This window comes from Lynx canadensis, chromosome D1 (genome assembly GCF_007474595.2).
Source record: "Lynx canadensis isolate LIC74 chromosome D1, mLynCan4.pri.v2, whole genome shotgun sequence".
Lineage (NCBI taxonomy): Eukaryota > Metazoa > Chordata > Mammalia > Carnivora > Felidae > Lynx > Lynx canadensis.
This window is the reverse complement of record NC_044312.2, coordinates 15,029,282-15,041,800: the sequence shown is the minus strand read 5'-3', so window position 1 is coordinate 15,041,800 and position 12,519 is coordinate 15,029,282. Positions and strand designations below refer to the sequence as shown.

At 51.8% G+C, this 12,519-nt stretch overlaps 1 protein-coding gene across 2 annotated transcripts in view; it reads right to left on the bottom strand.

Annotated features, from left to right (window-relative positions):
• CEP164 (centrosomal protein 164) overlaps positions 1–12,519 on the bottom strand; it is a 67,957-nt gene that overhangs the window by 27,779 nt on the left and 27,659 nt on the right. For both annotated transcript variants that reach the window (XM_030332231.1, XM_030332232.1), the window contains exons 7-9: positions 11,951–12,028; positions 2,421–2,825; positions 1,368–1,448 (exon numbers count right to left, since the gene is read on the bottom strand). In XM_030332231.1, coding sequence (XP_030188091.1) covers positions 1,368–1,448; positions 2,421–2,825; positions 11,951–12,028 — 564 coding nt within the window. The remainder of the gene's footprint in view (positions 1–1,367; positions 1,449–2,420; positions 2,826–11,950; positions 12,029–12,519) is intronic.

Sequence of the window (12,519 nt, the reverse complement as noted above, 5' to 3'; positions counted from 1 at the left end):
CAACCAGGGTACCAGGAGAGAGGTCAAAGTGCCCACAAGACCTGTGGGCAGCACTGAAACGAGGCATGATGGCCGTTCTCAGCTTTCTCTTTCCCTTCCCCCACTGCCCTTCTGGACAATGGGGCTTAATTAGCGGTGCTCTGTCCACAGGCTTCTCTTTGGGACAGGCGGCAAGTACCCACACAGGTGCCAGCTCCCCGTCGCCCTTTGGCTGCCACAGGACCCTGATCCTGCCCCCTCCAAGCCCAAGAGCCCTGCTGAACCAAGTGAAGGATTGCTACCTGACAGCATGCTAATAGGGACAGTTCTGTCATCAGCCCTGATACGTGGCAGGATGCCCAGTCGAGGTCTGGTCCTGCTGTCCATGGCTTCCTCCACCCACTCCCATGGAGGAGAAAAACATTCATGGGCACATTTGTCCACACAGTGACTCCCTCAGAAGGGATGGAGCCCTGGCTTCCAAGAGTCCTGAGACGTGCCTGTTCTTCACGATGGTTTTTGCCAACAACGACTTTCTGCCTTCCCTTCCTAGCTTAGGGGCTTTCTTTTTTGGTGACATTTTCCTTTCAGTTCGAGTTCTACTCCACTTAATGCAGCTGCCATCTGCCTCCTAAGCCCGTGGCTCAGCGAGGGGCTAGAGCACGCAGCCTCCTAATTCCTCTGCACCCCCTCCTATCATTACCGCTCATCCCTGACCCTCTCCCACTAATCCCTTCCCTTTGATCCGCCTCCTCCAAACAGATGGAGCACACTTTCCAGAGGTGATGCGCTGCCAAAAAGCACCCTCGACTACTCCCTGTAGGTACAGACCTGGCAGAGGGGGCCAGGATACAGCAGGCTGCGTGGAAGGCCCGGGACAAAGCAACCACGCCCGGTGACATTCCAGGACGACGTCTTCTCTTTGGAACAGTAATTGCAGCAGCCCACCTAGCCTGAGGACCGGGCCGTGCCATTGCTCAGTGGTCCCACAAATACAAATACACACACACACACACACACACACAACCAGTCTCTAACCTCCTAGATTCATGCAATGTCTCTGCTACAGCCCAGAGGCTCTAGGTCACGTATCTCCCAGACAATTCCCACTGCAGAAACAAGAAACAGTAATAACAGCTTATAGTTATTTGATGTTTATAGGCTAACGTTTTACATTCTTTGCCTCACCTTCTTCTCATAGCAAACCTGTGAAGTAGGTAGCGTTTACTCTTAGCTAATGGGCTGAGAGACCAGAGTTAGACAAGATCCAGGTTTGAGTCCTGACTTCCCACCTACAAGCTGTGTGATGCCAGGCAAAACGAACCGCAGGGGCTCACAAAGCCACGCGCTTTACCCCACGCTGCTGCCCCACCTCCCCTCAGACTCACCAGTTCCAGGAAGGACTTGGGGTCAGAGGCCGCGGAGTCTGACAGCTGCAGCTCCTTCACCTGCTCGCTGATCTCCAACTCCTGGGGAAACAGACCCATAGAGACGTCACCCAGAGCGGAGCAGAGAGGGCTGGGATCACTTCCCAGGGAATTCCATTCAGGCCAAGGTGCCAAGGCAGCTCGAGACCTAACCAAAACCCACCTCTTCTAGAAAACCTGAAAGGGGGCTGTGGACCCTCCCCTTCTTTCTGGACACACGCAGCAGCGCCCACCCCACTCAGGCTGAACAGCCCAGCCCAGCTACGTAGGGACAGCCACTCTCTGACTCGGGTCAACAAGGGTTTACACCTGGAAGGAAAGCCAAGTGAAGTGGAGAGGAGACGGTTGGAAAGCGGGCAGCAGGGAGGCTTCTTGCTGTCCTAGAAAACAGAACGGGACTGTCTTCTCCAAGAAGTAGCTTAACACCCTTTAAATGAACCCCCGCCCCATTTGGCTGGAAGAGGAGCAGGACTAAGGGTCGGACGACCGAAGACGCCTCAGGCACCGGGAACTACTTCCGTGTCACTGCCTGGTCTTGCCAAAGCAAGACCGCCGGGCCATCAATGAGAGGAGCCTCTGGTAGCCTGACTGACCGATCCTGGGGCAAAACGCTCCCAATGGTTGCCACCCTCACCCACATCCTCCCCTCTCTACTGAAACACAGACAGCAGCGACCCTTGACTGGTGTCGAGAAGTACGAGGAGGAGGCAGAAAGAGCAAGTAGGTAGAACAGAAGAACACAAACGTCCCGGGAGGGTGCCAACGGAAAGGCCAATTTCTACCCTGAATTTCTAACGCCAGCAGGTTTGGAGTTTCATTCAGGATCTGGCTGCCTGCTGGGTCTGGGCAAATCTGTCACAGTGAAGGGTTCTAGCCACGTTGACAGCCCACTGCAGGGACTGCAAATGAAGCTCCCCATCTCAGTAATGAAGATGTGGGGATGGGGATCTGCACGGGGCTTAAGAGAGCAGCTCAGGGAAGGAGGGGCAACTTCCCAGGGGACAGGGGCTTTACCTCGCTGGCGTCCGATCTGCTCTCTTTCTGGACAGAGGCTTCCTCCTTGGGCTCCTCCTTCCTCCTCCTTCCTCCTTCGGCGCCTCCTTCCACCTCTCCCTTCCTGGAACCCTCCTCTCCTACATCCGCTGGGGCCTCTGGTGCCTCCTTTTTGTTGGCTTTGGCAGGCAGGCTGCCCCCAGGGTCCACCCCACTCCTGGGTATTCCTGAATCGCTCTTCTCATCCTTTTCTTTCTCCAGGAGCCACGCACTCGCCCCTCTTCCCTGCTGCCCTGTGCCATCGGCACTGCTCAGACTGCTGTCTGCATCCTGGCTGAAGAGCTTGCCGGGAGTGGGGGGCCCGGCAGCCTCTGAATCCAGAGAAGCATCCTTCTTCTCCTCTGGCTGGCTTGTTCTTGGAGACTCCTGGGTGGCAGCAGACCATGTCAGACAAGGAGGCATCAGAATTAATCAAATGATTTCAGAGACTTGCAACAAGATGGAACTGTCATTCCTTGACCCGTACGGGCCAGCGCTCCCGTTATCAAACACCCTAACAGCTATTTAAAACAGAGATTCCCTGTTCCACTCCAGATCTACTGAATCTAAAAGTCTATGGTGATTTGCATACACCCAACCGGACCCGACGACTGACAGGCTCAGAAACCAGTGCGCTGAACTCCATCACCAGCTATTATGTTCTCAAGGAAGAAATGCCTCGTCCCAGCCCCATTAGCCAAATCATAAGACTGCAGACTCAGAAGTCAATATTTATTTTTTAAAAAGTCAATATGTATTTATGGTGATGATGATGGAAAATCACATGGGAGAAAAAAAGTACCAAAGTGTACAACTCCGATTTGTTCACTTTTTAAAAAGCAGCAGGGAAAAAAAAACAGACCTTCCTCAAGAGCAATGAGGGTGGCTCTCTTCCTAAAGCCTCCCCTGTACAAGCGAGTCTGGGGCACTGTCAACTGCACGCTCTGAGAAGCAGAAAGAAGCCAAGGTAAGATTTACCGGGGGAAGTGGCTATGAAGGATAAAGGGGTCGGGAGACCTTCAGAACACAGGTCTGACCTATGACGGGGAGAGTGGGACACGGGCCGGAACAGGCGTGGCCTCAGGAAGGGCCCAGTTCTGAGGAAGTCTTGGCCTGCGCAGCAGTCCCACATCTGGCAGAAAAGGTCCTGCTCTGGGGTCTGTTGCTCTCCATCAACAAGCATGGCCTTGGCATGAGCCAGGGTGGATCAAAGTGCTGTAGCTGGAGGCTGTCATTGCTGTGGTGCCCTTAGCAGGGTCTCTCAAAAGGAGCACCCTCTCCAGCTGCCACACCCTGTTTCTCACACACAAACCTCACTTTAAAGACCAGGAAAAACCAGGACGCCTGGGTAACTCAGTCGGTTAAGCAACTGATTCAGCTCAGGTCATGATCTCGCGGTTCGTGAGTGCGAGCCCCACGTCGGGCTCTGTGCTGACAGCTCGGAGCCCGGAGCCTGCTTCGGATTCTGTGTCTCCCTTTCCCTCTGCTCCTCCCGTGCTCGCACTCTGCGTCTCGCTCTCTCTCAGAAATAAACAAACATTAAAAAAAATATTTTTTCGGAAGACTAGGAAAAACCTTTCAAGCCGGCCAACATAGAAAAAGCAAATCCTTCCTTGCAATACAGAAAAGCCTTCCTCCCAGAAAACATCACTGGGGCTGCCAGGGTGAGTAACTTCTGAGCAGGGATTTTTGAGACTTCCCGTTTCCTCAACCTGGAAACTCAAACAAGGGGCCTGACGACTAGAATTCAGTGGTCCCTGGAGAAGCCCTAAGCGCAGCATTCAGATGCTGTCTGTCTGTCAAAGCATCTACTGAACACAAAGACGCAACCATCCGCCGGCAGGTCCAGCGGCCTAAGGACAAGTCAACCCAAACTTTCCAAGGATGACTGAGAGGCAGGAAAGCAGGGCGGTTCAGAGCTCAGCTTTGGAGACGCACTACTTAGGTTCAAATCCTGGCCCCACACTTACAGTGACCTTAGACAAATGATTTAACTTCCCTGTGCCTCAGTTTCCTCCTCTAAAATATGGAGACGCAAGAGGGCCTATCTCACTGGGTTCGGGGAAGGTTAATTGAGTTAACACTAAGTGAGCTCAAGAACTGAGAACGGTGCCTGGAAGACTCTTGGTGTTCCACAAATGTTAACTAATGTTTTACTGTGAGATGCGCACAGTCATTCACCGGGTGCCTTCTATGTGCCAGACACTGCCCGGGGACCCACACATTAACAAGACGTAGATCCTGCCCTCAAGGAATTCAGCTGAGAATGGAGAAAAGGGCAATGTCCCAGAGAGCCCTGGTTTTGAGCCTTTGCTGCCCAAAGCGAGGGACCAGGGACACAGTGGTGATATTGTCATCAGCCCCAGGCCCGTCCCAGGGAGAAAAGCAGAAGGTGAAAGGGAGGAGGGGGCGGCTTCCCTCAGGCCTGGGCAGGGCACCCTCTGGTGCTGCCCGTCCTCCCGACATCCGTAGCCTCGCCAAGGCCTCCGGGCTAAGAGAAAGGGCCGAGAGGAACAGCTCCCCTTCAAGAGCAACGCGTGCAGAGCAGGGCCAGGTCTCCCCGTCCCGATACCGCAACTGCGGCCGACACTCAGCAGGAGTTCGGTGCCCAGTCTGAGGGGCCTCCACGGACTCCCAGCAGGTGGGAGTTCCTGAGGATGAGAGAGCGGTGTCTGGCCAGCCACACTCTTTCAACAAGCAAGCAGAGCCAATCCACCCTGGCCGCGGTCATCTCGTGAAGAGAAAAAGGCAACAGACCTCGGATTAGGGGACAAAGGAGGGTCAGACCAGAGCAGCACCCGTGGCCTTCGGGATAAAGTCCGCATCTCCCCACATGGCCCACGGCTCCTCGCCCAGCCCCTGCCCGCTTCTCAAGGGGCACAGGCAGCCACACCCTGCAGGCGTCCTCTCCTCCTATGGATAAACATTGTGCCACTTTCCTCTTTGCCATGCACTTTTTTTTTTTTTTTTTAAGTTGGTTACTTCACTTCATTTAGCAAACGGTCAACCCTCTGAGCCCCACCAGGTTGCTTCCCCTGCCTCCCTCGAAGGCCTGCCGCGGGAAGAAGCTCAAAGGGCAATCAGGACGGCCCCAATCAGCCTCCTCTTCCACCAACACCCTCCGCACAGCACAGGACAAGGTCACTGCTTGCATCCTCGGCACCCACCCCAATGTGGCTGGGGGGCCCCCCAGTGTTCAAGAGCCACCTGCCAGGGCCCAGCTCCAGGAAGACCCCTCCCTGCTCCTGAGGTGCCATGCACATTCGACACACACACACACACACACACACACGATCTACCCTAACAAACTCCCTCTGGTCCTCACGGTATCACATCTTCCAGGAAGCCCTCCTTGATCCCTGGGGCAGCTGTCCTGAGATGAGCCTTTCCGTCCTATCACAACATCTACCGTATCGTCACTGCTGACTTCCTATGGGTTTCCCTCACCAGATCAGCTCTGTGCTATCCTCAGGGCCTAGTATCTGGCACGTAATAAGTGCGCAGTGAATACCTGTCGACCGGATTTTTCAAAATGGGGGTGTCATGCAGATACAGGAGTTCCTACTCTGTAAAAGTCAGGTGTACAATTTATTTTACAAGGTTACGCAGGGATTAGACTCTATTTAGTACGGTGCTTATTAAACGGAAAATAGCTAAACAATGTTAACTATGAATATTCAAGATGATGGAAAAACAAGTAGCCTATCCAAAATCCGAGGACACCTGGCACAGACGGAGACTCCCATTTGTATACATGAGAGAATGTAGTCAGGCCGCAAGGCTGTGACGCCCAGTCTATGCCCTTCTCAAGCTCAAATTCTTCAAAAGACTTTCCCATCAAGAGGTGTATGCTATCCTGTCTACCTAAACAGTAAGGTACCGTTTTAGGGTTGCCTGGGTGGCTCAGTCGGTTAAGCATCCGACTTTGTGTTCAGGTCATGATCTCATGGTTTGTGGGTTCAAGCCCCGCGTTGGGCTTTGTGATGACAGCTCGGAGCCCGGAGCCTGCTTCAGATTCTGTGTCTTCCTCTCTCTCTGCCCCTCCCCTGCTCACACGCTGTCTGTCTGTCTCTCTCTCAAAAGTAAATAAACATTAAAAAACTTAAAAGATTTTTTTAAAGTTTACTTTTATGTATTTTTTAATGTTTATTTTTGAGAGAGAGAGACAGAGAGACAGAGTACGAGTGGGGGGAGGGGCAGAGAGAGAGGGAGATACACAATCTGAAGGAGGCTCCAGGCTCCAAGCTGCCGGAGAGTCCGACACAGGTCTTGAACCCACAGACCGAGAGATCATGACCTGAGCCAGAGTCAGATGCTTAACCAACTGAGCCACCCAGGGGTCCCTAACGCTTATTTATTTATTTTTGAGAGAGAGAGAGAGAGCACATGCACACACGCACATATGGGGGAGGGGGAGTGGGGGGAGGGGCAGAGAGACAGGCAGAGAGAGAGAAAATTCCAAGCAGGCTCCACACTGCCAGTGCAGAGGCCCTGAATATTAAGATATTAAAACCTGGTTAATACTAAAATAAAGGAGCTCGCATCCCCTGAGCCCGTGTCAACCAAGTGCAGCAATTCAACAGTCAGAGGTAACGTCCAAGGGAGACCGGACACTGGTTGCAGATTACACGCGGTGCGTGACAGAGTGCTGGGAAAATCCACCCGACTCCAGACCCCTCACCCTTCACAGCCCTGCTCGTCGCCACCCCATGGGCCGAGACCTGCCCAGGACGCACATTCCAGGCCCCGGCGTACTGCCTCCCACATCAGGGTTCTGTGGGGTACACAGACCAGGGCGAGCGCTGCCCCCTCGGCATCGCTTTGCTCTGAGCTGAACTGTGCTCTGCCTCCTCCTGTCACAGCCCCAGGCCCCTGAGTATCTCAAGGCAAATATCTGCTGCCTTTTCAAAAACAACCTTGTCATCTGCATGAGGAAGGCGGTGCCAGAGATTTCATGAATATTTAACATACCCCCCAAAAGGCAGGGGCTACTATAATCCACATGGCTTGGGAGGGAGAGAGTGGGGGCCGGGGGAGCTGAACCTCCTAAGCCAACCATCAGTTAGGTTATTTGCCACGTCTCATTCCCACCCAGCTGGTCTCAAGTCTTTGCATTGTCCCCCACCCCATGTTGTTAGCACTTCCCAATCACACTGACATCATCCTGTTATTTCTAAGCCCAGCTCCCTCCCTCTCCTTTGATCCAATGATGGGTTCTTACCAGCCCCACGAGGCCACACGCTGCCTGCTCACCCACCTCTCTGCCTCCCCTCCTCACTCTCACCCATTCTCAGAGTCTGTTCCATGAACCTATCCCCTTTGATTCTGTAATAGACTAGAAATGGGTTTACACTGAAAGCAGGAGAGGAGGGGGAAGGAGAGAGAGAGAGAAGCAGACATTCTCGCCATCCTACTGCCCTCTCATGGAATCACGAGCAAAGTGACTGTTGATGGCACAGAGACAGGGGAGCACAAAGCTTGGCAGGACACTTCCACCCAGGGCTGTCTGGGGTGCTGCCCAAGAGCGGGAAGAAAGGGGCAGCTCAGAGGATCCAGGGTCTATAAACTGGGACAAACGCCATTTTCAAAGGGTGTGGTCCAAACAGAGGCAGCTTTGTCTCTCCTGAAACCCCTGTTCATCCTCAGCACTGCCCTTCTTTCTCTGCCTGGAAAAGCCCTACCTCCTCCCAGGGTTAGACCACAGGAACCCAACACTCCATGTGACAAAAGAATGAAATCTGCTGAGATGCTAGAGACACTTCCCCTGCTGAGTTGTCTATTTCTATTAAAGAGGTCATAAAAAATATGCTTAAAGGCTCCCACTCCCCCCAAAGAAGCATATAATCATCAGAAGGAAGCTTTTGGAAATCCAGGACATGTCAAAGATCCCCTTTTTGTTGACATTTATGAAGCAAAAATCAGCCCAAAGTCTAAGTGCACGGCTGTTCCACAGTGGGATCTTCAATCCACCCGCTGACAGCAGGAGTATCCACTCTGGTCAGGACCTGGGACAGCCAAGGGAAGAAAAAAGCACCATACAACCTGAAGGGATCCCCTCCTTGTCCTGGCAGGGCTCACTCTCATTCATTAACCTATTCATTCTCTCAACCACTCAGCAAAACATACCCACATGCTTCCTAGGTTCCAAGCAGTGGGCCAGAGCCGGCCATGTACACATGAATAGGGCAGAGTCTCTACTCCCAATGTGCTCAGTCTCCTGGAGACTTTCTTCTACTTCCTCCAAAAGCCAGTAGGTCCCCCTGATGCCCCTCTTCAGTTCATGGTCATCCTTCTAGGCTCCACACGTGAGCTACTGCTCACATCAGCAGTGTAAGGTCTTAGTGGCACGCAAGAGGAAACAAAGTTGTCATTTCAGGGAATCAAACACACCGAGAAGGCCGAGAAGGCTTTGGATGCAGTGCAAACAGACCAGGCCCCACTCACAGGGAACAGTTTCAAAGTAAACACAGATCAGGTTGATGATAAAGATGGGGGGTGGGCAGGAGGGAAGTGTCACATTTCACAGAAAGTGTTAAAGTCACCATCAAAACCTATCTGAGGGGCACTTGGGTGGTTCAGTCAGTTGAGCAACTGACTTCGGCTCAGGTCATGATCTAACAGCTGGGGTTTGAGCCCCACATCAGGCTTTGTGCTGACAGCCTGCTTTGGATCCTTTGTGTCCCTCTCTCTCTCTCTCTCTCTCAAAAATAAATCAAAAAAATTTTTTAGGGGTGCCTGGGTAGCTCGGTTGCTTAAGTGTCCAACTTCGGCTCAGATCATGATCTCATGGTTTGTGAGTTCGAGCCCTGTGTCAGGCTCTGTGCTGACGGCTCGGAGCCTGGAGCCTGCTTTGGATTCTGTGTCTCCCTCTCTCGCTGCCCCTGTCCACTTGCACTCTGTCTCTGTTTCTCAAAAATAAACATTAAAAAAAAATTTTTTTTTAAAAACCTATCTCGGGGCGCCTGGGTGGCGCAGTCGGTTAAGCGTCCGACTTCAGCCAGGTCACGATCTCACGGTCCGTGAGTTCGAGCCCCGCGTCAGGCTCCGGGCTGATGGCTCGGAGCCTGGAGCCTGTTTCCGATTCTGTGTCTCCCTCTCTCTCTGCCCCTCCCCCGTTCATGCTCTGTCTCTCTCTGTCCCAAAAATAAATAAACATTGAAAAAAAAAAATTTTTTTAAAAACCTATCTGATTGTGCACAGCCAAAAATCTGGACAGTTTCTGGGGTAATAGAGGACCAATAAAAACAGGGTCTGCCCAATGGCTAGAGCTGGACCACCAGGGGAAGGCCTCCCTACAACCCAGGGCCTGTCAGCCAGCATCTGCAATCTCCGCCCACCAAGACATTAACTCTGGCTCTTGAGGTGAGCTGAAGATCAAGAAGCAAGAGTCAGAAACAATTAAGAGTTATGATAAAGGATGATGAGGACATAGTAAGAGATAATAAGAAAACAAACTTAAATCTATGATACAGGCACTGTTGCTTTACCGGTCAGCTTTGTGATCATTGTAGCAAAATGTGAGTGGTCAGTGTCTTGAAAGTGTTTCAAGTATGTCAAAGAGTTTTTGGTTTTTTTGTTTTTCTGGGTTTTTTTTTAACCTTTATTTATTTTTGAGACAGAGGGAGACAGAGCGCGAGTGGGGGAGGGGCAGAGACAGAGGGAGACACAGAATCTGAAACAGGCTCCAGGCTCTGAGCCATCAGCCCAGAGCCTGACGCGGGGCTTGAACTCATGGACCGTGAGATCGTGACCTGGCTGAAGTCTGACACTTAACTGACTGAGCTACCCAGCCACCCGTTTTTTCTTTTGTGTTTTTTTTTTTTTAATTAAAGTTCATTTCTGAGAGGGAGAGAGAGACAGAGCACGAGCAGGGGAGGGGCAGAGACAGAGGAAGACACAGAATCCGAAGCAGGCTCCAGGCCCTGAGCGGTCAGCACAGAGCCTGACGCAGGGCTCCAACCCATGAACTGTGAGATCACGACCTGAGATGAAGTTGGACGCTTACCCAAATGAGCCTCCCAGGCACCCCTGTCAAAGAGTTTTATATGTTAGACTTGTGAACAGCGTGATTCAGCCTATCAGTATTTAAAAGTTTGGGGAAATCTGAGCTGTTGACTTGATGATTTACTGGCTGTGTGAATGCCTCGGGAATATGGGGAGAAATCCTAACTGTTTAAAAACTAATAAATATTAGTTATTAGACAAAGGGTATCTAGTAGGGAATGTTCCTTTTCAAGTAGAAAAACACATTGGGGGGTTGTAAGTATTACAACACCATGCTGAGTTTTGGGTTTTGTTTGTTTTAAAGAACATTCTGGTGGCAACAGAGGACAGACCAGGGGACAGAGATCAGAAGCGACAGGACTACTGTGGGGAGAGTCTGGAAGCTATTCCCGTCCACAGTCTGCATTTCCCAGGCCCCGCGCCTTTGCTCAAGCTGTTCACTTGCCTAAAATATCCCTTACACCCCCATGTCTAAAACCTACCTACTCTTCAAGAGCCAGGTTAAATGTCATCTATTCAAGTTTTTCCTGATCTCCAGACAAGTAACTTCTTCCCCCGCAGAGCTCCCCCCAAGCGGGCACCTGCACCCAAGCCCTTTGCACATACTGCCCTGCTTTACGGTTGCCTGGGACAGTCATTTACTCAACTCTGAGCACTCACTAAACACCAAGTACCAAGTGTTCTTTCTCTCTCCAGCTGCAAACTCCGCGAGGCCAGGCCAAACCCATCTTACCGACACCTGTATCTCCACCGGGGCCCAGTACAGTGGCCGACATTCAACCACTGTTAAGACTCTGGACGAAACACCTCTGTTACAAAACCTCTGCTGGCTCCCAGTGCCTGGGTAACCCCATTCAAACTCCGCAGGTGGCGTTCAGGTCCCCCGTGAACCAGCCCAAGCTACCTCCATGGGCCACCTCTTACGTGCGCTCTGTACGCCAGCTGAAAGAGACGCCCTCACCTTCCCCAAACTCACCCTGCACCCTCCGCCTGTGCAGTGTCCTGCGTGTGGGCTTCTCCCTCCCCACTCACCTCTGCCTGGCCAGCCTTGTGCGTCGTCCTCCCCCCGGCACACCTCATAGGTCAATTTCCCAACAGAGCCTTTTCCTGGTTGATCCACGTGCCTTGGAGACCCTCAAGTCCCCTCTCACCTTCCTTACAGCCTCACTGCACTCTATCCTGTTTTCCAATAATTTAAGTCTCTCTTCTGTGAGGCTGTAAACCCTTAGAGGGCAGTAATTACATCTAACTTAGGCCTGCGTGACCTACGGTGCCCAGCAAAGTGCCTCATGCGGAAACATTCAACCAGTGGTGGTTACCTGACAAATGAGTGAACAGATTAATTCCTTTCCCCCTTTGTGCTTCCCCGAACCCCAGAAATCCCATCTAGACAGCTTTGGGGCAAGATGGTTCTCCTTCTAAATCCACATCCCACAAGGAGAAAGGCTTAAGAAGGAAGGAGGAGCATACCAGGCTGAGGCATTGTCTACAGGGCTTCAGGCTCTTACCTCATACTCAAAATCACCCCCCAGCGCCCCAATGTCCAGGTGCAGGTTCTTAAGAAGCTCACTTGAGCTGCGGACACTCTGAAAACAAACACAATTACAGGGGGTAAGTCAAGGAAGCTGGTCAGCCCAGGATGCAGGCCAAGAAGCTCCTTGTTTGTTGCTTTCTGGGTCAGACCCAGGAGGTACATAGACTGGGCAAGAAATGAAGCTGTGGGCTAGAAAATCACTTGACTTATTTTTAAAGCAGCAGAGGTCAGCCAAAAGGTGGAAACAACCCAAGCGTCTATCAACAGATGAATGGATTAACAAAATGTGGCACATTCAGACAATGAATTACCCAGCCATATGTGCTACATGACGATCCCTGAAAACATGCTATGTAAAAGACGGGCAGACATAAAGTGGCAAATATTGTATGATTCCACTTAAATGAGATACCCAGAATAGGCAATTAAAGACAGAACATAGACAAGAGGAGACCGGACACTGAGGAGTTACTGTTCAATGCGTAGAGAGTTGCAGTTCGGGATTTTGAGCAAGTTCTGGAGATGGATAGTGGTGATGTATCA